General features: G+C 41.8%; 1 protein-coding gene across 3 annotated transcripts in view; it reads right to left on the bottom strand.

Annotated features, from left to right (window-relative positions):
- The window catches only part of LOC117611906 (protein O-mannosyl-transferase TMTC1-like), a 156958-nt gene extending 133680 nt beyond the window's left edge, over positions 1 to 23278 (bottom strand). For 2 of the 3 annotated variants that reach the window (XR_013062932.1, XM_034340361.2), the window contains exon 1: positions 13602 to 17147. Coding sequence is in view for 1 of the 3 variants with exons in the window: in XM_034340361.2 (XP_034196252.1) it covers positions 13602 to 13924 (323 nt within the window). In the remaining 2 variants the exon portion in view is untranslated. Of the gene's footprint in view, positions 1 to 13601; positions 17148 to 23060 lie in introns of those variants that run through there. The other variant, XR_013062933.1, reaches the window with a different exon arrangement.

The following is a 23278-nucleotide window of genomic DNA, read 5'->3' as shown; positions in this document are numbered from 1 at the left end:
CGTAAATGCGCGTAATTTTACCGGTTCGAGGGGCGACGATAATAATTGCAGATAAATATTCGCGATTAAGGGTGTAATTCCAGCCGACCGTTCAGGGAACCGCGTCGAGACGAACGCGCGATATTCTCGCGTGACGTTTCGCGCGATTCCTCCTGATAAAGTGCTGCGCGCCGCTTAATTTAGGAATTAGCCGAAGGCAAAGTACGGATTTCAACCCTTTCCAAACTTCCAACCCCCGACACGCCACTTGAAAATGTTATATCGTATTGCTTATCCATGATGAACGAATATATAACAAATTTTGATGACTTATTGCACGCCTGGTGTGAATAATATAAATTAACCCTTATCACTCCAACGGACAGCGCTGCTGGCAGCATTTTTGCATTTTACTGTTATTATGTTTACCTCGCTACGAGATAACACGGATCACGTTAATTCATTTTACGTTTTGTGCGTTATATAACATTTAGTACTGTTGAATCTAAGCATTTAAATCTCGCGCGTCTAGGTTGGCAGATGCGCGTCTGGAAAAAATTAACGCCGTGTCGAGTGCGAGATGCACTCGAACAGTTTATAGAAAACGTCATTGACACCACAGCTATATTTTTTTCTTGCATTTACTTCAAGTTCTCTAAAAGTGATATAAGAGGATCTGGCTCTTTTCTACATCAAGGGTACGTGATCAAGTATACCATTTTAAAATTTAAAACAATCATAAACAAAACCAAATCCAGGATTTACAATAGCTGCCGTCAACTGGTCCAGCTTATAACGACTCAGCGTCGTCATATTTGTATCGATACATCAATCAATAAGCGATCATATTCATAACCCAAAGAGTGGTTACTATAAGCGTAATCATTATGACCACATATACACAATTTTTTTTTTTTTTAGCCGCAAGGTTTTTGTTCCTCGCGGTTTACCCCCAAATATTGTGAATTTTATATTTTAACACCTTTCCTTTCACGTTAATTTATTTGTATTTGGTAATAAATATCAAAATATTCAATATTTCATCGGTTCGGAAACACGACACCTCGGAAGGTGTGAAAATTGGCCAAAAACCCTTTTTAAGTTATTAATGCAAATTCGAGGCGGTAATTCGAGCAACGAAACAGAGGCAAAACGAGCAACAATAGATGCGTCACGGTTAATTATCACGGAACAAGCTTCGCCAGCGACACGTTTAACGATTAGCCGGTAATAATTAAACGCTGATAATCAGCATTTCTGGGAAAAGTGGAAGGAGACACTTAATTATTAATGTATTCGCCAATGAAGGTGACACGGGCCGGATGCGTACTAGCCGGATGAAAATTATGCGTCGTCGTTAGAAGAGGATGCGATAAAGTAGGTACTCGAGCATATATCGACTATCGTGAATATCGGTACTACGGAGAAGTGTTCTTTAATGCATGCGAACGATCGAGTTTACACCGTACACTCACGGCACCCTTCAACCCTTAGTCACGAAAACGTGAACACGAATCAAGTGACGTACGGTCTGTTGAAAATAAACTTACACACGCTATTATTTTCATTATAAAATAGCTATTATCAAAACTTTCGTTATTATATATTAGATTTAAATAGAATTTTAGTATTTTGCATGGTTCTCGAGAATATCTAACGCAATCAAGTAAATTTCGAAAATCATACGCTATTGGTGGATGTTAACGGATCACCACCATCTACCTACGATCCGCCTAATTATTCAATGAATAACGGGGTGAGATAGAGTCTGTGAAGTTACGATTCAACTATTCGCGAGGAAAAGTTTTGGATACATTAATTTCAACTCGCGCCTGGAGCCTGGTGGGTATAAATCTTGTCGCTTGTCGGGAAAATTCGTCCTCGACGACGTGGGTTTCTTGTGTATTAAATTAGAAGCGATTAAAATCAAACATTTTTAACATATTCATTGCAGTAATTAAAAGGTTATCGAAGTCTAAAAATTCAAACATCTAGAAAAACTTTGCTATTTATAGCAAAAATTTAGTTAACTTTTTTTGATGAAAATTCGATAAGGAAACCTCTTATTGCTTGAATTTGCGAATGATGTCAACGGTGCTTTGAAAAGGTGACACGTCCCCGAATGCTGTTCGACTTTAACTCGATCTTTGTTCCATTTTCATCGGCCCTTCACGCATTTCGAAACGTAACCTCGACTTGAAGAGAGCCGAGTTTTCAGATCCACGGCATCGAGGACTCTCGTAAAGAGAGTTTCGAGTGTGTCGTAACGCGATCGTATCTAAAGAATTTTCACGACGATCGTGTCCCTTTGTTCCTCGATTGCAGACACCCTTAGCTGTCTCGAAAATATCTGACAAAGAAGGTTGAAGGATAAAAAGCAATGAAAACTTGAAGTAATAATGACGGTAATGCGCGTTGGCGGTTGAATCTGTTCCATGGTGTTACAACTTTGTCACCAAGATTTAAGGATTAGGTTTCAACGCTCTACGAAAGTTCGACTTTAGCCGACTAAACTAACAGATAGAAAGTTCAGTTTCGTTTATGTTACCTGGCTAGACTAATACGATTTTGGTATTAAAATACATTATCATAAAGTAGTTCGACAAACGAAAATCCTATCGATTATTTCTAAAAAAAGATTCCTTTGTATATCAAATTTTTCTATGTTCAGTTTCGATACGTTTCACGATTACGCGTTCGATTGGAGGATTCTTGAAATCGCTGCAGGCGATCAGAGAGCGACGGTAAAGTGCACATCGCGCACCGTTTCAATCGGATGTTTATGCGAGTGAAGGGAAGGTTAAAAACGCGTTTTAAAATCGATACACACTACCGACGTTATGCCGATTGAATGCTGAATTAGTCGGAATGAAAATAAACGTGGCGCTGTTACGTCGAAACGTTAAACACGTTTCGTATTGAGCTTTGTTATTTGAGTAAGCTTTTCCACGGAGACGAAATGAATTTTCGTATTATTCTCCAGGCATATCGATAAATCGCATCCCCTCTGTAACTCGATTTTCCCCGTTGGTAGTATTTAAAAATACGTCACGGCCGAAGCGTGAATAGGACGAGGGGAAACGTCGACGGTTCGGTTCGTTTCGTTTCGTTCCGTTCGCGATTGAACAGCCTGCCGCGTCGTATTTCGATATTGCGATCGTGAAATTGTCGACTCAATGGATCGAGCAATTTTAATGCCAAACCAAGTCGCGAATCCCGCAAATTTCCAATATACGCCTGCTCGGCTCTGCTGCCATTTATCGGAAATTAATTACGGCTCGTCCGATCCGCGTTTGCCATTTCAGCCAAGATGATTCCGATTCATTTGTCTTCTCTTTACCGTAAAACAAAATCCCTGCCGTTTCTCATTCAATTACCATCTTACAAACTCTCTGTTTTTCGCATATGTTTGGAAAGAAAAAATTGTTGCCATTTTATCGGTACAACACTGACAATGAGTCATTGACTGCAGTCGTTTTAAAACAAGATTACTATGAATCGAATGGAAACGAGGGGGAAATTTTTGCGTTTTTTGCCGAACCGATGAATATTCAGCTAGCCGTCGGCTATCCAGAAAGTTTATCCTCACGGTGAATTCGTATAACCAAACTTTCCATGGCATCGATATTCTGTTGCGGTAAACGCAGCCGTCGAGCCGACTGCATATTGCATCCTCGCCATTTACAATCGCGAGGACAGAAGCTCTCGCAGAAAATGCATTTACCCTGAAAACGGGATGACTCAACGTATCGAGAGTAGTTGGCCATTCGTTATCGATCCGTTTGTCGATACTTTCGCGTAGAATTAATCGTTGACAAAGTGCTGCGATCAGGTGTTTGCAAATCGTCCACGAATTTACCGCGTTTCGTGAGAATTTTCTCGTTAAATGACGCGTACGAATTTATCACTATTATTAACAATTCTTCAAATTTGTAACAGAGGGGAGAAAAAGGGCTTTCGTCTCAGGATTGTCTGTCAGACTCGTCAGTGGCGCTGACAACAAACGATACCGAACTGCATGCCGGGCAACCACTAGCGAGAACACTGTCGTCTCGCCGCCACCTAGCGGTCCTCAGCCCGAATCAAAGGCGTCCGGGGAGACGATACCCTTTCTCCCCCTACACTAAACGCCTACAAATTCTACATTACCGTTTAAAATAAAACATGCGAAACCCTTATAATTTTTTCAACAATTCATGCTAATTTAACTAGGCAGAAAGTTATAGATGGGTAGTTATAAATAAATCATGGTACGAAATCTATGAAAAGGTATTTACCGTTCGCGACAGAATGCACCGGCTCATAAATAACCAAGTGAAACAGCAAAGTATCTGAATGATGTTTGAAAAGAAGAAAATCATTATTTCCAGCGGGGGAGGGGGGAATAGAAATCAGTTGGTGAACTTTCTACGCCGCCATGCATTAATCATTTATCGGAATACGTCGAGGACAAACTTTTTCAATACCGTGCTCGTTTCAATGGCACAATAATATCATTCCATCTGTCCGGAGTTCTTAAGAGTGTCTCCTGTCTTTCTCTCTCTCTCTTTCATTCTCTTTTTCTTCTCTCTGCTCACGGATTTACGGGGTTTCACCAGCTCGGTTATTACATACCCGGTGGCAAAGTTCACGAATCCAATAAACGGCTGGATACACCTCGAAGAAGACAAATGCTCGCTTCGGATTCCTCGTCACGATCAACGCCGAAAGAGCACCCCCCTTCTTCCACCCCCGCCGCCCCCGCCGTCGCCGCCCTTCTGTAATGGTACGTTCTTGTCGTCGAGACGAGGAATTCCCTTTTTACTGGCGAACGACAAGTTCGAGCACGGAGCCGAAGAAAGACGTCCACGGAAATACTGATCCACGGTTAGAGAGGTCGAGACGAAAACCGCGACACCGTCGTCTGTGTATAAGGCGAAATGAAACGAAGGAAATATCGCTTCCGAAGAACGCCTTCGAAAAAAAAAAACCAGCAGCGAGGAATTGTCTACAATTGCAATTACCTTGTGAAGAAAGTCGTTCGACTTTTTTTACAGAAATTGCTTTGATTTGAAGAACTTAAAATTTCTTACATTACATTCGCGTCTTGAATCGAAAATAAAAATTTGTTCGATACGCTCGGAACGAGAAGAATCATTTATCTACTAAGAAATTTAAAATTCGACCCATTTTCCTCGGTTATCATTAACCTCTGGTTATTCTACCGGTCAGTGGTGGCATGACGTGCAGAATCTCGACCGCAATTCGATTGTCGTCGCAACGGTGACGTACAGAATTCACACCGCAACTCGATTCTACCCACCGCGAGTTTTCTACGTTACGTACATATTCCGTGAACGTTTAATCAATGCGTATGTCCTCTATAAACCCCGTTAAACAGAGGGCAATCGATGATGTTGATGTTGTTGTGGTTGTTGTTGTTGCGTACAAACGAAACGAATGAATTGAATCGAAACGGGGGCGGAGGCGAATATTTTTGTTTGCCGCCTGAATTTCCTGATGATTGAATCGATTCGATTATTTCACGCTGATTTCAACATTCAACATGAGAGGTTTGAAAAAAATTCAAAAGATCGCCAGTTGGATCGTGGACAAAGAGGGACGAAGCGAAATGAATCCTACAAATAGATAGTTTTGAGCGATCCTCGGGGAACGAATCATTCACGGATGATTATCGGCCAGATTAATCGTACAGTCGAATGAGACATCAGGTGAAACGTAGCGCGGCATAATCGAATGTGAGCATAGGTACGTGGCAAGCTGTATAATGCGATATCGCGCGTCTAAATTAGGGTCTGAAACGTAATCATTCATGCGTGTCAGTAACGCCGTGAAACGAGATTCCGCTTGGTGCGTCGGGTCAAGTAATTTAATAATAATTATTCCCTGGCATGCACGCCGCGGACCGCGCTCATCGTCGCTCGCGGCCCCGCTCGTAAATCACCATAGAACCTACTACCGTGAGAAAGCTCGTCCCTCTCTCATGAATCGTGATTTAACCAGTCCTAAACGGTGAAACACCCATGAATGCTAGCAACATCGAAAGATCGCGTGTATCGTTGGGTGTACGGGGTGCTTCGAAGGAAATTCACCATCAGATACTAGCTCGAGCCCATGCAAATTCCAAAATGAATACACTGGAATAAAGTAGTACAGGGAAACTACCCCTTACTCCAACAGCCATTATCCTAATACTCTAACTCTTGAATGTTCCATTATTCGAAGAGACTGTCTTCTCGCTGCATAATTAAGCGAAATGATAATCACGTATTCCTGTAATAGTATAACTATTGAATCTTATTTTATAAAGCATGGCTAAGGATCGAGTGTCAGTTACTCGTGGAATTCAATTTACATCCTGTCAATAATCTAATTGAAAATGAATTTTCGAATCGGTTGTCTCACGAGTCTATTTTCACTTGGATCCTTTTGTAGGACGCATGAAACTTCAATTACAAAAACCACTTGAAATTTTCATAAACATCAGCCTGACAAGCGTTATCTGCTTCTTATTTTAGCATAAAAAAATTTCCAATCGATTCAACACTTTATTTTATTTACCTGTATCCAAGTATAACTCCAACAGTACCCTGAATATTTCAAATATCTAACTCGATAGCAAACAATTCATCTTAAAACCACAAAGCATTCCGCAGGAATGTACGAATGAAATATTCTAACTTGACCCCTTAATAGCAGAAATTCATAGAATATCTGAAATTTATAAGAAGCCTAACACGTTTCCAGATTATCGAGCCTCGGCGTGTGTCGTGTATCAGAAAAAGCAATCATTCGGTATTCAAAATTCGTTCGACGAACCTGCACGGTTTGCCGATGCAGCGGTCCGTTTTCACGAAAGTCGAGGGAGCACGTAACACAGCTAACTTGCAAATTCCTTCTAGAGGAAACTATCCCGCCTCTTCGTCTTTCCCTTTGACCGTTTCGGCTGTATGTCTTATCTCTTTCGTCGATTCACTGCGTCGTGACTGCTCGCGAACCAACTTTTCCCTATCTTTCCACGGCCGGTACGTGCTCTCCAGGTGAAAAGAGTCACGATAAACGTAATAGTTTAGCAGGTTCGCTCGATGGAGAGGAGAAATTCGAAAGTTTCCGTGGTTCCGTCGTTCCGTTGTCTCGTCGAGTCGAGCATTCGAGTCGAGGATCGCGAGAGATCAACCGTGCTTTCGTTTATACGTGAAACAAAGTGAACCTCAACGACGTAGCTCACCTCGTTACCACTTTGTTTGCCTCTACCCGCATCGATAATAACAATGCAAAGCCTCTGCATCGTCTGGCAAACAACCGTTTTCGCGATGTCGTTTCGTAAAATTCATCCTCCTCTCTGCTTTCCAACACCGAAGATGATCGCAATCGAAAATCCACGAAAGAAAGAGGATACGCGATTTTTCGATGTTTGAGAAACTCGATACCTTTCACTGAATATCGATATTCTATCACATTTTTCTATTTTTCGTTTTTCCACAAAACTCATTCTTGTGCTTTTGCAATCAATACTGTTGTTGCTTTTGTTGAATTGAACTTTTTATTATTTGAAGAAATTTGAATAAATGCTATTTTAATAAATGAAATCACATAAAATTCACCTGAATTTATTAAATTGTGCATATCCATATGATTTTAAAGAAGATGTCTGACCGAGCATTGACTTATACTACTTGCGTTCGCTTTACCTATGTCACTGGTCAGACACAGGACAAATATTGATTCACTTTGTTATTTACATTTGAATTTATGTATCAATATTAAAGTTATTATCAATTAAATATTCTATAAATATTACTTTTATAAAATCTTCCACAGTTAACTTCGTCGTAACAATAATAAAACAACACTGAATCGCCTATTTTAATTCTCATATATTTTAAATGATTCCTGTTGGATAAATTAGTGTATCAATTAGAAACTGTGACTATCCGTTTATAAATTCACTAGACAATCATTTAATCCATGAACTAGTAATGGAATGAAATGAATTATTAAAACTTTCGTTTATTTCCAAAGAATTAAATTTTCAGCATCGGCACAGAAAACTCGGGAATGTATTTTAGGTTTTGCCACGAAATCAGGTGTAAGTCGCGGTAGATGAAACAACACGGTACTGTTAATTCCGGAAACCACTGTTGCGCGTAACTGGAGGTCACAGGAGACCGCAGCAGCTTAAAAGCACGAATAGTCAGAAATGCGTACAGCAATCTACAGACTCCTGCAATGCGGCTGTTTAATCGGAAAATTCCTGAACAGAGTGAACTGGATAGAATGCAAAAGAACTTCGAAAAATTCGATTAATGTTCCTTACCAAATTTATAAATAATCTTTCTATAATCCACATATTTTGTTTCTATACTCGAATCAGTTGAAGTGTTCGACGAGCTTTTTTTTTATTTCAAAGATCAATGCAAAAATCGTCAAGAATCGTGAATGTATCACGTGGAATGCACACTCGTGACGGTAATTCCTTTCACGTATCTACCAGCCCCTAATGAAAACCGTCTCTCAACCAAGAATTGGATAAAGACCGGTACAAAAGCTTGCAACGTAAAGCTTTGTGACACAAGCTTTCCTGAATAAAACTCATCGTCTGACAATTTTTATGCCCGTCGTGCGATGAAACAAAGAATCTCTCCTGGGAGACGCGGTATAAGTTCCTACTTCTGGCAAATGTGATTATATCGATCGTCACTCTACGGGTACAAAGAGTCTCGCGGATAAACGTTGAAAAAGAACCGCAAATTCGTCGATAAAAATCGCACCCAAAGTATTTAAAATGATTTGTTATATTTGTATAAAATTTAGAAAACAAGTTTGGCATACACGGTAAATTTGCGAATAAATTCATCAAATTTTTAAACGGTTCATGTAATAAACCATGCAGCTTGGATGAAAAGCGCGAGGCATATTTTCTTAATTTTCCTAACTTTATATAACGCATTTTTTTCGATGGACGAGTGTAAATATTGAAAGTAGAGGATGCTCGGATTAAGCCAAGAGGAGAAGAGAAAACAAGATTCCGCGAAGCTTAATGGATCTCCGCTCCTCGCGGAAACATTTGCATTTCTTCGTAGTATTCTACGTTCGTACATCGCATCCGTGCTCGGTATTCGCCCGGGAATACGACAGCTCCCATTAAATCGTATTTATCTAAACTTTTCTTTTTAATCCTAGAACTACCCTTACACGTTTTTCCGTTTTGAATCTCATTGAGGAGGGGGAGGGAGCGAATAAAATTTCTAAATTTTCGCGTGGGTACGCCGGTTCCTATCGAAACATCTCTGAACCGCATTATGAAAATTCTTCGCTAACCATTACGGCCGGCAACGTTGTTCACGCCAATACAAATGGATTTTTAATTACGCTTCCATCATTATAAAGTTCCGCTTGTAACGATGGCAAAAGAAACAGAACTTTTGTTTGTACCATTAAATGGTACCACGACATCCCTATCGCTTATGCATCGTTTTCAATTGTAAAACTGAATTGACAAGTTGTTTCTCGCCTCGCCGATCTCGCGATATTACCGTCATTGTGTTAACATTGGTGGTTAAATAAAGAGACGATATCGGGATCCGATAGCGTGAATCGTGGTTTGATCGTATCTTTGCTTTGTTCTCTATCGGGGAATCGCTGGTAACTTCCAGCTTGTTCCTATTTACAAAAGCGAAAATCCAACGGCCGATCTAACCAGAGAATTTCTACTCGTTTGTAAACGCGAATCTCTGCCTGAATTTGCTTCGTTGTTTAACCCTATTATCAAGGGAAACGACGAAGCTTGATTGCGTTAGATATTCTATGTTCTAATGAATTATGTTAGAAATTTAGGAAATTCAAAAGGTGCCAATGATGAAAGGTACCAAATAAAAATGACAAGAATGGTGGATCGATTCGACCAAAAATTATAAGTTATCGAAGTATTTCGTTCCGTTTCCCAGTAATAGACCACAAAAGGATCGTACCGAATAGACCACGTACAGAATCGTGTACTCGACCGAGTACTCGCGCACAGTTTTACCACGATGGTTGGTTTAGAACGATTCTCGTTCGAAAATCCCGGGCAAAGTTCGAGGGGTTACTAGAATAAACGCGGCACGGGTCAACCGGGGCCCGCGTTCCAAACTTTCAGGTTCGCCAGTACGTTTTCATTTCGAAACTCGGAATTCTGAGAGCGAAATATTCTAAGCGGCGTCAAAGTTCTGCCGACAATAAAGAGATCAAAGGATGGTAGGTGGTGTAAAGGGAAGAAAAACAGCGAATGAAACGTGTAGCAAAGGTACGCAGAGGTGGGGTTGGAATTGTTCGGAATCTCTGACCCGTAAATCGCCGTAAGCAAAACACCGTGCTGAAAGAGTCATCGGCAGGCTGGCCTCCTGACAAACGAAAGAAACAGTAATTATAAACACACGTAACTCGACCCACCCGTTGCTTCTCTGTCATTTTCTCTCTAGATGTTTGAGTTACTGTGTTAATAAGTCCGCTGTTTGACGAACGTCAGGCAAGAATCATCATTTCCTAGGTTTCTAGGTAACCAGAGTATCTCTGCTAAAGATTCCTCTGACAAAGATCTAGTATTGGATCCGAGATAGATCAAAAGTGATTCGGGTAAGGAAGAATGGGGAGATAGCAGAAAATATTTGTAGTTCGATGTACATAACAAACTCTTTATTCGAGAACTCGTCTGATTCGATTCGTCTCGTTTTTCCAACTAACTATAAACACACCTAGAATGTTTCCATTCCAGAGAAAACTCTCCCACCATACTCAGTCCCTTTTTTTAGACTATATCATAAAATGCACCACTCATCGACGTTCTTACCCCGACAACACGTTCCCCAGACATTCGGCAGATTATATACAGGATGGACTCTCGTCTGGTCGCAAAGTAATATAAGGTGGAGAAATTCCAATTGCATCGCCCTTAACCAGATACCTCCCGACATACATACAATTCAACATCTATCCTTCTGATGTCGAATTTAATTTCAGTGGAGGCAAACAATAAGTAAGACGATGATTCTTCGATTCACGAGTTCGTTCTTAGAAGTGCACCAATTAGTTAATCATAATGAGATCCACTCGACTCGAAAGCAACGTTAGAAAAAAATGATCTTATGGAACGATTAGAAGACACTTATGGAAACTGGCTGGAAACGATGCCCTTTCTCGTCCGGATCGTTAATATCCCGTAATCTAAAGACGCAGGAACGTGACTGGCTGAGCTCGTATAGCCTTCTCGTCTCGCTACAACCTCAGGAATTATGGATGCGTTCCACTTCCGGCAACGCGCGAAACGCGAAAGCGCGATGCTCAGCCTCCCTCCTAGTTCCACCTTGGCCCCATCCCTACGTTCCTTGCTGGAGAACGTATGAACCGAGTATCTCTGGCCGTCGAAGTTGGCAACAGCATCTGGAGCGTTAAGGCGAATGAGCGATGTGCCGGTGTCTTGCGGTATGATGGATCGCCCAATACCAGCCAATATGCAGTATCGCGCGGGGGAGTGTGGCAAACTGGTATCCATGCATCAAATCGCCGCTAACCGGAAAGCATACGGCCTCGTCGCGTATCACGGATACAATGTAACACGACGGTGTCCCAACAGTTTCTCGTGGTCAGGTTCTTGTCACACCCCTTCCAACCCGCGCCTAACCACCACCGGACGGACCCATGACCGACCATACGGCACTGGCTACCTACTACATCGGACACGCACCACCGTAATTTTCCATTCTCCGTTCAAGCCGAGAGAATCAATACAGAGTCGGTGGAGAAATTGTCCGATGCAGATGTGTCGTGTAGATTCACACGATCGGAGAACCGAACCTGCTAGACTAACGGTGTAATTGAGCAATTTTCTATCGTTATGGAGGGTGAACGGTGAACGTAAAAGAGGAGGAGAGCAGTTTTTTTTTCGTTTGAATTCAACAAAAGAGTGGCTTTCTTGGAAATGGTTTGTTGTTCTGAATATCAACCCTTTTCATAAAAGAAATCATGTTTTAATTTTTCATTCTAACAGTTTCATTCTGAAACTATGGATTATTGTTTCCAGTTTTTTCCGCGACCTTTTTCGTTTTTTTTCACATCTTTCCACAAGGGTAGTTTTTGTCGAGTACGAAATATAGATATTCGACGCGTTGAATAATATTTGTTATGACGGTGAAATATAAAACTTCCAATTCATCTATATTTTTTTTAACCGACTAGTTTACATATAGGTATACGTTTCCATGGAAGCTGTTCTACGTTTTTAAACAAATACCTTTTTCGGATACCTGTTTACATGGCAGAATTTGTTATCAAATAACATGCGAACGATTGATGATAGAATATACTACGACAATGCCAACATTTTCGGCGAGTATGGAATGCTTATACGTACAATAAATGGAATACCTATTATCACCTTCAATATACAGAGAAGTTAGAAATTACAAGCATAGAGATCAATTTAACTTATGTAATTGCGATAGAACGATGGTGTATAGAATAAAGTAGAAGAAACGATAGAGGTTGACCATGAAATTATGATTCTATAGTTGCAGAAACTTTATGCATTTACACGCTTTCGTATTTATGATCAGCCCGTTATTCTATCATTGTTATAGGAATGCAGTTCAGAGTACTTTTCTGAAAACTTCATTAAAATCAATTGCGTAACGTGCTTGTGTTTCCTTGTTATTTAATATCAAAGCTAAAGTACTCCCCGAGTTGAACCTGTCATTAGCTAGGAAGAAACGCGACGCGGCGTGAGATTCATTTAATTAAAATTAAAGACAAGCTTGACGGATCCGTTGAATGAAGTAACCGTGCCAGACGTCTGGAAGTATTGTTACAGGTAATTAGATAGAGGATTCGAGGTACACGAACGTTCGCGACGCGTTACAAGCGGTTCGTTTGAAATTCACGAGATAACCGTACACCTTTCTACGATCTAGATTTTCGAAATGTCGTAGAGAATCGACTGGAAACGATCGCGCTTTAACCCGACTTTGAAACGGAACGCAACGTATAATTATACTATTCGCGATAACACAATGAAACGATCACGCTCGTGCTAATTTATTCCGAATACGTAACTTTAATTACAAACCTGTCTACTAATTTTAACCGTGCAACGAATTGGTGTTAATGATATAGCGTTGTTGATTGCCCGGGTTCCATGTCAACCACTTACGGAAATTTTCATCGATCTCGTCACTTTTTTAACCTTGTTCTCGTTTTATATCACAAGCAGTTTGTAACGTTTACCATATGTGTGAGAATATTAGAATTTCATTAATATTTAAAACACCTCTTCGAGATTAATTGTTGCTGTGTAAAAACATATTAGGTGCCTTTAGCATTAAGCCTTCTTAATTACTATTTTAAATTTCAACATTTTCCCACGCTTCGATGTGTTTAAAAAGTGGCGCGAGAATATAACGATAAAAATTAGCACGACTTTTTAAAAATAAATCTTTAATTAAAACGTAGAAAAGTATACCTAATATATTCTACTTAACAGAAATATGAAAGTTCTTTTAAAAATCTTACAAAGAATTACAATAATAATCCATACAATAATCACTGACATCGTCTGTCTATTAATAATAAAAAAAAGAAAAATGACTCACCGGAAGGTGAGGGTGGTCAAAGGTCTGTAACTCTTGTGGCTGTTGATGTCGTGCATAGGCGTACCCCAGAAGTCATCCTTGAGGACGCTGGTCCAAGGTGTTTGAGCGAGCACGTCCTTGTTCCTCACCACCGCTGGTATGTCGTCGTGCACGAAATCACCGTTTAACGCGTTCAGGTAACAAGCAACGGCTACCAGAGCCACGCTCGTGTACAAGCACCAACCGGGTGGTTCGTTTCCGTCCGCGTCGTTGTAACCGGCGCGACCGGATCTCTTGTTGCTCTGGCAGCAACAACCGACGTTGCTGTTGTTTCGTCGCCGCATGATTCACCGAAACCCGAACTACACCGTCGCACAAAACGGAGTTAACGTTCGGCCACGATCCTCGGTGATGATCACTTTCATGGAGCCACGAACCCTCTCGGAACGGCGTTATCTGTCGCGTTGATAAAACCTCGCAGAACAAGGACGCGGTTGACCGTAGCACGATTCGGCCGTTGATCGCATCTCAAAGACAGCCACAACACCGACATCGAACGTTTGTGTACATACGAACGGACGAGACACGAATCGTCGAGACTCGAGGAGACTTCCTGGTTTGTAATTAGACGACCAGGTTCGTTACCTTGAACCGACCCCCGAACACGATCACGAAAGGTAAGTACGTTCGATCGAGATACCGTGAGCAACGTCGAGTGACGGTCTTATTTTTCTTGCGAGCGAAATCCAGCTGGGATCGGCGGGCGCGCTTTGCTACCTGCCGTCAGCTCGCGTTGCACTCTTCCATTTACTTCAACCGGGCTACTTTGAGCATTCGTTGGCCTCGCGGTGAGCTTGATAAATGACTGCGGAGGTTCATTATTTACCGTGCCGGCGCGTCCGATGTGTCCGCTCTAAAGAGAAACGGGTTTCGCGTGAGCTGATTGCTCTTCCACACAGATAATAGTTCCTCGCGTGGTGGCTCGTTCGTCCGGGATTGTCCCCGCGGGAATCTAGCTCCACGGTCACCACTCTGTTTTTTTCCCTCTTCGATATCCTGCTTTCCATCCGGTGACGATGTAACAGCTCGTTACCATCGCCGGCATCGAAACTGTTACGCGACAACCTCGTTCGTCTACGCAAACGATTTAACCAAGCGCGGCGATCCGACAAACCGCCGCGCTCAACAAAGAAGTCGAAACGAGAGCTCGCGTGCAACGACTCTCTAGATCTTGAACGTCAACGAACCGTGCACGGGCTCGTGGAAAACCGAGTTCCCTTTAAGTCTGCTCCCGTTTCCGCGTTTTTTTGCGATTATTCCCCCACGAATATCGACATCTAGGAACTTTGTACAACACGCTTCACGCCACCGCTTTCCGTTCCATTTTCTATCCGTCTATGTGAAAGTGTTCCAGCGAACTTTCATGCAGGACGTTTCTTTGTCGTGTTTTCTCGTTACACGTAATTGCATGTTTTTTCGTTTTCGATCTAAGAATAACAAAGGATACGTTCGTTCTGACGGTAAATCGACGTACGATGGTACCAGCGAATCTCACAAAATTATGGGAAACGAGCACAGAGCAGAGAGACGCGTGCGAAAGGGAAGCGGCTGTATGACCCAGATACGCGTCGTGCTGGCTGGGGCTCTTCTATTACCACGGTTTTCCTATGCATACACACGGCTAGTCGCAAGTGACCGGAGGCACAGCTTCGAATTCCCTGCAGTACCTTCTTTCGTTTCCTTCTTTTCTTCCTTTTTCCCTTCTCCGCCCTTCGTTTCCGCTACTCCAGAGTTTCGATTCTTCCACCATTCAACCGTGCTACTTTCACGCTCCACATTTCGCGGCCTCTCGCGTCGGACAATCGAATCTCTGGTCCGGTACCATTTTCTTTCCGCTCCCTTGACAGCACTCGTACGAGAATCTTTTACTTCCACGTCTTCTCTCGAAAGATACCTTTTCGACAGGCGAATAGCGAACAATAATCGTCGTAAGTTTCCACCGCACTGTCCCTTCTACGTAAGGTCTTCAATGAATTGTTTACACGCCTCTATGGCGTACCCGATACAAGGTTACAACAGGTTGACGCGTCACTTATCCCCGAGACTCGAAGAGACATGTTCGTGTTTATTAACTATAATTGATCAGCAAAGATCCGATATCGGATATTTTACACGAGTCGATCGAAGGATTTTTCAATTAGATCCACGTCGATGCGCGAACGAAGTTCACCTCACAGCGTCACCGAACGAACTAACCTCGAAGCGGCTAAAACTTAACGAACGCGCGAACGAAGATTACCGATCGTCGATCGTACATCGCGAACACGCGACCGCTTGCTCGTGGAATCCGAGCGGATCGTCACGATGACGATAAGCGCAAGACTAAAGGACGACGGCATCCGCCCGGTTATATACCCGGCGCACTCTGACCCGCAAAGCCGCGCCCGCGCACCAGCCACCCCTGGACTTTTCCCTCTACCCTCATCCAACTATCTCTTTCCATCTTTCTCCACGATCTTTCCTTCCTCTCCTCGCTCCTGCTTGCTCCCGCCTTCTAAGCGAGCCTCGTGTTTGTTTACCTGCATCTTTTCCCGAAATCTCACTTTGAAATCGAGCCGCTAGCACCAGCCCGCACCTATGGGCTTTTCGCTCGAACAACGATGGAACTGCTCTGATTAGTGTTCAAACGGATTTCTTGTTTGCAAATTGAAAAATGGTACGAAGAATAGAAAAGTTTTTTGAAAAAGTAAATAAAGAATAGACAGATTTGAGAAAATTGTATTACGTTATTTACCAAGTTAATTCCCTGGAAGCTACGATTCAATTCACCGAAATCGTTGGCACGAGCGATCGTTCTTCGTTATTGCCCATCTAAATGCGCCTCTAGGATTACAAAGGATCGAACGACGAAGTCATGGTACTCGAATCAACGAACGTAATGATGATACGAGCACGTTATGACAGCGATAACGTGCATGTCGCGGTATAGCTTAGCAAAGTGTTACAGCGTTCATTTCCAGGGGATGAAACTATCGTTCCGTGGTATTCCTTGCCAAACGTTGTCAATCGCGATTACTATAAACGAGGTGGTTATCGCTTGTGAAAAAGATACCGACTGCCACATAAAATGCTGCCGCATAAAAAGAAACAACGTGAGAATATCGAAGAAGGGAATAAACACAAAGGGGTTGAAATAACAAATAATTTAAATGGAATTTCAATTTTTAACAATGCGAAAGAAAATAGTTTGGTCGATACGGTCAGTATCTCAGTTCCGAACATTTAATAATGCACCCAACCAACGCGACATTGGTGTACGCGTCCCAAAGGGAGCGTAGGTTTTCCAACGACCGTGAAAAGGTGTCGGTGTCCCGTGTCACAAATGCAATTCCATCGTGTCCCTCTGAAAGGCAGACTGCAAGGAAAAGGCTTGATGGCAATTTCGCCAAGAATGCAGGTTACTCGGTCTGTCTTGCTCGCGAATGTTCGCTCCTCTACGGAGTCGCAGTGCGGTTCAAACTTTTCTCCCGAGCGTAACAGGAAGATCCGATTAGGAAGCAGATGGACAAGGAATTAGCATCGCAAGCAGCAGTCGTCATTTCGAAAGCACGATTACCCGCTCCTCCTCAAAGGATTATTAATAGAAATTCAGATTTCCGGTTGAGCCCAGCTTTTTAATCATTTCTATTCATTCTTGTTATCATATGCACGATTTACCGTTTCTCTTTCTACATGAAATAAATTATTACCTTGCGACCGAAATATTCTCATACCAAATACTTTACCCTCTCAGCCCAATTCTGAGTTTTATATGGAATCTATTTTAATCCACTATTTTTTAATCCTTAACACCTTGAGAGTGCACTCTTAAAATCACAGAAAATCCTTCCGTTTATTTCTAATAAATCATTCAAAAATAATATTCTTAAACTTAGCTCATAGAGGATTTTAAACAAAAACTTGAAGATCAATACACCTGGCTTTTGATGTTACAAATTGAAAAGTTCATTACCAGTATATAATCGAAATCTACGCAAACCTAAAGAAGATTCTAAATCGCGTCAAGGATATACTAGAAAAGCCAGGGTCAACGTTAGCAAAAATAAACGGTGCGTACAGGAGGAGATCGAAACACGAAACTGCAAGTGCAAGATCAAAGTATGATCCCGTTGATGAATAGGAGCCGTTCAACCGACCAGAGTAGAGAGTTTTCATTAAAACATCGTACTCGAGGGTAGCCGCGAGGTCTCGGTCATCTAGGATACAATAGGAACTTCATGGGCAATCAAAGGTGGAGAGCATTCGGTTGGTTAAAGGGTAAACGAGAAAGAGAGAAAGAGAGAGAGAGCATGTATTTAATTAATGTAGTCGCGAGATGTGCAGAGCGTACACAAAAGGGGGCTATTCTTGTTTCCACAAGCAGAAAGCGGACCACCGGCACGGACACCTGCGCGTATAATGCATACAAGCTGTCGAATTCGCCGCAAAACTCGTGCACTTCGTGCCGCAACCGGACTGCCAGTCGACTTGGGAAAGGCAGTGTCCGCAATTTCCGGTAATGTCGCGGGGGATAGCTTTGACGAGGTCCGACCGACAGCGAAACTCGTGTCCGCGGGATTCAACGAAAATTCACCCTGCCTTTCCTGTCCCTCGACCAGCCGAACTTCCTTTCTCGCTACCTTACCGATCTCCTATCCAACGTTTGCTTCGCTTACGAGAGAAAGGCGTAGTCGTTCGAGAGATTGTAATTCCGAATGGAATTTCAAGCGGATCGAACATGCAGCTTCCTTTTACACGAACCCATCAACCTCGAATGGTAGCCATTGTTTGGGTTACTTGTACGTACCCTCCGTTTGTCACTGAGATTAGGTATTGAAATTGTCCTCGGTTACCGCGAACGATACCTCCGGTTCTCCGGGTTACAACGAACGACGCTTTGACGAGCTTCCTCTCCATCCCGTTGCACTTGCAACTGGGATATCTGACGATGAGAGTACGGGGTGATTAAGTGTAATTCATGGAAGTTAATTGTACCACGGTGTATATCGAAACGAGGAGCTCCGCCGCTATGATTCATCGCAGCAGGTGTTTCACACGTTTCGTGTCGCGTGAAATTTAAGGTTTATGGCGGATCCTTGGATCCAGGTCGGAAAATTATATCGCAAGGTTTAATTATAGGAGACTGTGATTATATTACATGCATTCATTATACTTTCGCTTCGCGTTTCTTTCGTAATTTGCAGCGTTAGGGGGTTGTAACACGGACAATTAAATTTTAATGTTCCTACGCTGTTCTTTCTTTTCTCACGTCTCGGTGTTTGTTAATTCGAAGAATGGAAAGAGAATACACGCGAGCATATACACGCTGGTTATTGAAAGGGGTAGATTGATTAGCCAGGACAATAAACTTTCTACCCGCAGCATACAGGTGCTCAATCTTCAACCGCGCTGATCAACAACACGCTCTCGATGGATTGGATTACACGCGAAAGGCGTAGACGTAAGTTTAATAGCGGAAAGTTTCAGCAGAGAAACACGATCCGGTAACACCGAGGAAAGACTCGTTCCTGCGTCAGCAGTAATCGTAGCTAACAAATCTGGGACGTTAACAACGAAATGTGCTTTAATGAAAATCAATCATCCGATGTACGATTTGATTTTCTACCATTTTCTATAACGGTAAATAAAATTATTTTTTTTTTATTTCATTCGATTCTCTATCAACAGGAAAATTGTTAAACGACGACGAGTTAATGCTGGCAATTCAAAGTTCTTGAGAGCTGGCCAAACATTGATACCCCGAATTCAATGTAATAAATTCGCACGTTTCTTGTGATTGACTTGCCGTTACGGGGTGACTACCGAGCGACCGCCGCAATCTCTGATCAGAAGCTTAGCACCCAAGAAGATTAGTCGCCGCGAAGGGACGAGGGCGGCGGTAAGGGGCGGAAATAGGGTGCAGAAAGGGGCCGGTTTCCCGGCAAGTTTCTGAACGGGGACAAAGGTACGTCGGATAAGCCGGATTAAGAATAGCCTTACGCGAATTCGTCGAATTATCTCCGTCTTGGGGAATAATTGCACTCGGTGAATGTTCGTTGCCCCAAACACGCGGATCTCGATGGACAAAGCTCTGTTATATACAGAATTTTTGCACCTCCGAGTCTTTTCAGCTACTTTTCCACAACTTCAATTTCACTCTCTCTCTCTTTTTATACGCTTTCAAATTTATCTTTCAATCATTGCACGCGGTACGTTGAACGCAACACGCTATCAATGTAATGACTACAATCGAAACGTTTATAAATATTTCTCGCGAATAGAGGAATAACATTCTACAACGTGTCGTTCGTTTTCAATGGGAAGATTTTTACGGGCAACGAGGCGAGGCGAGCGTTTCATAAACGATCGAGCGGAATGGCACGCGGGCCGCAAAAAACGGTTTACGAGAACACGATCGAAACGCTTTTTTCCAAGCTTTACATTATTTACACGGCTCGCGTACGATCGTCCTCCGCGAGGAATATGCACGATCGACGTATAATATTTTCCAACGACGCTTCAAGTAACGCGACGATAAATCAAACGGCGGAAAATGAGGACGGAACGAGGAGACGCGACAACGCGGATTCGACGCGAATCTGCTGCCTTCTTGTCGGGCCCGTTTTCCAACGATTATTTACGACTCGCAATTTGGGTCGAATACCGACTTGCCCGTCGGAATTCGAATGCATTTATCATGCCAGAAAATTATTCCTAATTTAATGGGCAGAAATGGTCAAACCGAGAAACTGTTCTTCCGGGAAGAAATGATGGGATTATGATTGTGAAAAGAAAACTTATCGAAGCATACTTCCTTCTCTTGTAATGTAAGTAATTATTTCACATCTGTAAAATGCTCTATGCATTGTTAATTACCTATGGAAAGAATTCTATTGTTTCATCCATTCAGCTCTTCCAGTAAAGTAATAGAAAATAATTTAGCAAAATTCTGTTATTCAAAAATCTGCACTCATTGAAGTCACAAATTGAAAGAATAATTGAAATAAAATGTAATCAAGTGGTTGATTGTTTGCCTACATATTACAAAAATCCCATGGATTGTGCGAATGCATATCCATTCAAAATTTAGTTTCTCATCCACAAAGGACGTGGCAGGATGCAGATGGCGAAACAGAGGTACAGCTGAGCATTGTCTCATTGTCTACAGCTGAACATGTGCCGTTCATAAATGAGAAACCAAATCTTCCGTGCGAAGATGAATATTCTCCACTCGGAATTGTCACGTTGAGCTGTGGTTAATTACGATTGCACGTTACACTTATTCTCTCAACATTGCAGCAATTAACGAGTCATAGACATGGAGTAACTATGTCATCAAAGAAATTTTCAATATAAAAATGTATCGACCGAAAAGTTTCATAGAAATATAGTCGTACAAAAGATAAAGGAAATAATTCGTCGAATTTATTGAAAGCTTCTATTCTAATCTTCCGAGTTCGAACGTTCCGAAATTCTGCAATTCATGTATGAACATAAAAAGGATACAAAAGGTAAAAAAATAAAATACCGTGTATGAATTCGAACAATCCTATTTGTACAATTGTTGCGAGGCAATATCATTCGACGCGTATACGCAAGAATCAAACGCTTGAAAGTGTTCCGGCTCGATAGAAATTCGATTCCCTTCGGGCAGAATTTCCAGTCTATTACTGCTCGTTCGATACTCTATAAAATTTTCACTGCGACAAATTTCATCGATTTCGAATAAACAAATGCTGCCTCGATACCTTGCTCCCTTGGCTGGACGAACGCTTTTATCGACGTGTTCGGACCCGAATGAAAGTCTCCTACCACTAACATAACATATATTTATCGCTCCGAAGTGCTTCCTCGAAATATTCACTGTTCCATTTCCCGGACCGGATATCCGACAGCAATTTTCTGTCGACTTTACATCGATAGTACAAAAAAAACACAGGCTATGATAGCCGTCTGTAAAACTAGTAGATACTTTCTGACGTTTCACCGTCACTTCCGATCGTTGGTTAATACTTCAAATGAACGTGTCCAATGAACGCTCCTATTTCGATCTGACGAGTACACTTTGATAAATACAAAATACACACGACGGGAATGTATCAAATTTTGTAGAAGTTTTTCCAATTTTGCTGGATCAACGCGTTTAAAAAAATTGGTAATTCCTTTTATTATAGTTTTCGTTTGTCTGGGATTTTGATAAAGAAATAAAAATTGTTAGGAAAATGAGAAATTTTGAAATTTGAAAACTTCCGAGAAATAAGAAGCAAAAAAAAAGGAGATTGAAATCGTTTGAAACGAGATCGAGATCCGGGAGATTCCCTTCACAGGGATCTCAGTGGTGCAAGGTTCAGCTTTCGCGTGAGCGATGCTGGATTCCAGGCAATCGAGAAGCAAGCTGGAATCTTTTCAGCATATCGTACGGAATTCGTGGCGAAAGGTAAACGTAAGTGTGTTTGCGTGTCGAAACATTCCGGCAGCATGCCCGAAACTTCTTGAAAGCTTCTTGCCGCCGTCCAATTCGAGATTAAACTTATGTCGTACGTATCCGCTGGCCACGTCTAGACGTATCCCGAAACTTAACGCAACTTCCAAGTCCAGACTTCGACTTTGCGGCTCTTTCCAGGCGTTTCGTAGCCAAGCTTGACCGAACTTTCGAACAAGCACCACTTAAATTTCGATATCTTCCTGTCATAAGCTTCTCGATAAACATAACACTCGTAATGCGGCTGACAGCAGCATCGATTTATAAATAAAATTATCTATTTGATCAGTAGTAATTTAATTGATCATTTCGGACATCCTATAGACGTAGAAGGCGTAATTGATTGAAATGTTCCAATAAAGAAAATTCTATTGTTACAATCAAATGGGTACTTGTAAGAAAGCATAGACTTTTAATTAAGTCATAATGAATTAAAGAAAACGCTGTTGGCAGAATCTCGTAAGTCGTACGATCGTACATGACATAAATTGATGGTTATCGAGTTGATTAATGAGCACCGCTGGATTGAAATAAATTACCCGCTGTTAAAAAATACGGAAGCAATGGGAAACGAAATTACAGCGAGACTGAAAGATCCTTTCAATGTAATTCTACGATTAAAATAGGATACTTCGTATCTGAATGTCTGTTATACTCGCCTTACATAACGATTTCTAAAATATTCATCGCTCCCCAGTAATAATCATAAAATCAATAATTAATCCAACACCGATAATGTAGCTCGATTACCCTTAATCGTTCTTTCAAATATATTCAAGTACGTCGTTTATGAAAACCGAATCGTTAATCAAGAGAGTACCAGTAGTTTCACAATTCTCTGTATTTCTTTAGTCGCTTACTCTATTGAAGTTTCCGTTTCGACGGAACGGAAATTTTGTAAACAAAGAAAGTTAAGAGCATAATTGGTTGTTGAAGAAACTATAAAATAATGGACTCACCGATCGTTGAACTGCGTCATCCTGCGATTGAGGTTAGGTGCCCTTCCGTTCAGCGTCACCACAGAAATGTCACTCCACGTTAGTTCAAGTTCTATTCTGAGAATTTAAATCACACGATTTCACGGCTTTTCAACTAGTCTTCGCACAATTAGACTTGTTTTCATTTGTAAATAACGTTAATAAACAATTCAGCACGTTGTGTACGTTCGGAGCGCGGT

Source organism: Osmia lignaria, chromosome 10 (genome assembly GCF_051020975.1).
Source record: "Osmia lignaria lignaria isolate PbOS001 chromosome 10, iyOsmLign1, whole genome shotgun sequence".
Lineage (NCBI taxonomy): Eukaryota > Metazoa > Arthropoda > Insecta > Hymenoptera > Megachilidae > Osmia > Osmia lignaria.
This window is presented reverse-complemented; position numbering and strand designations above follow the sequence as displayed.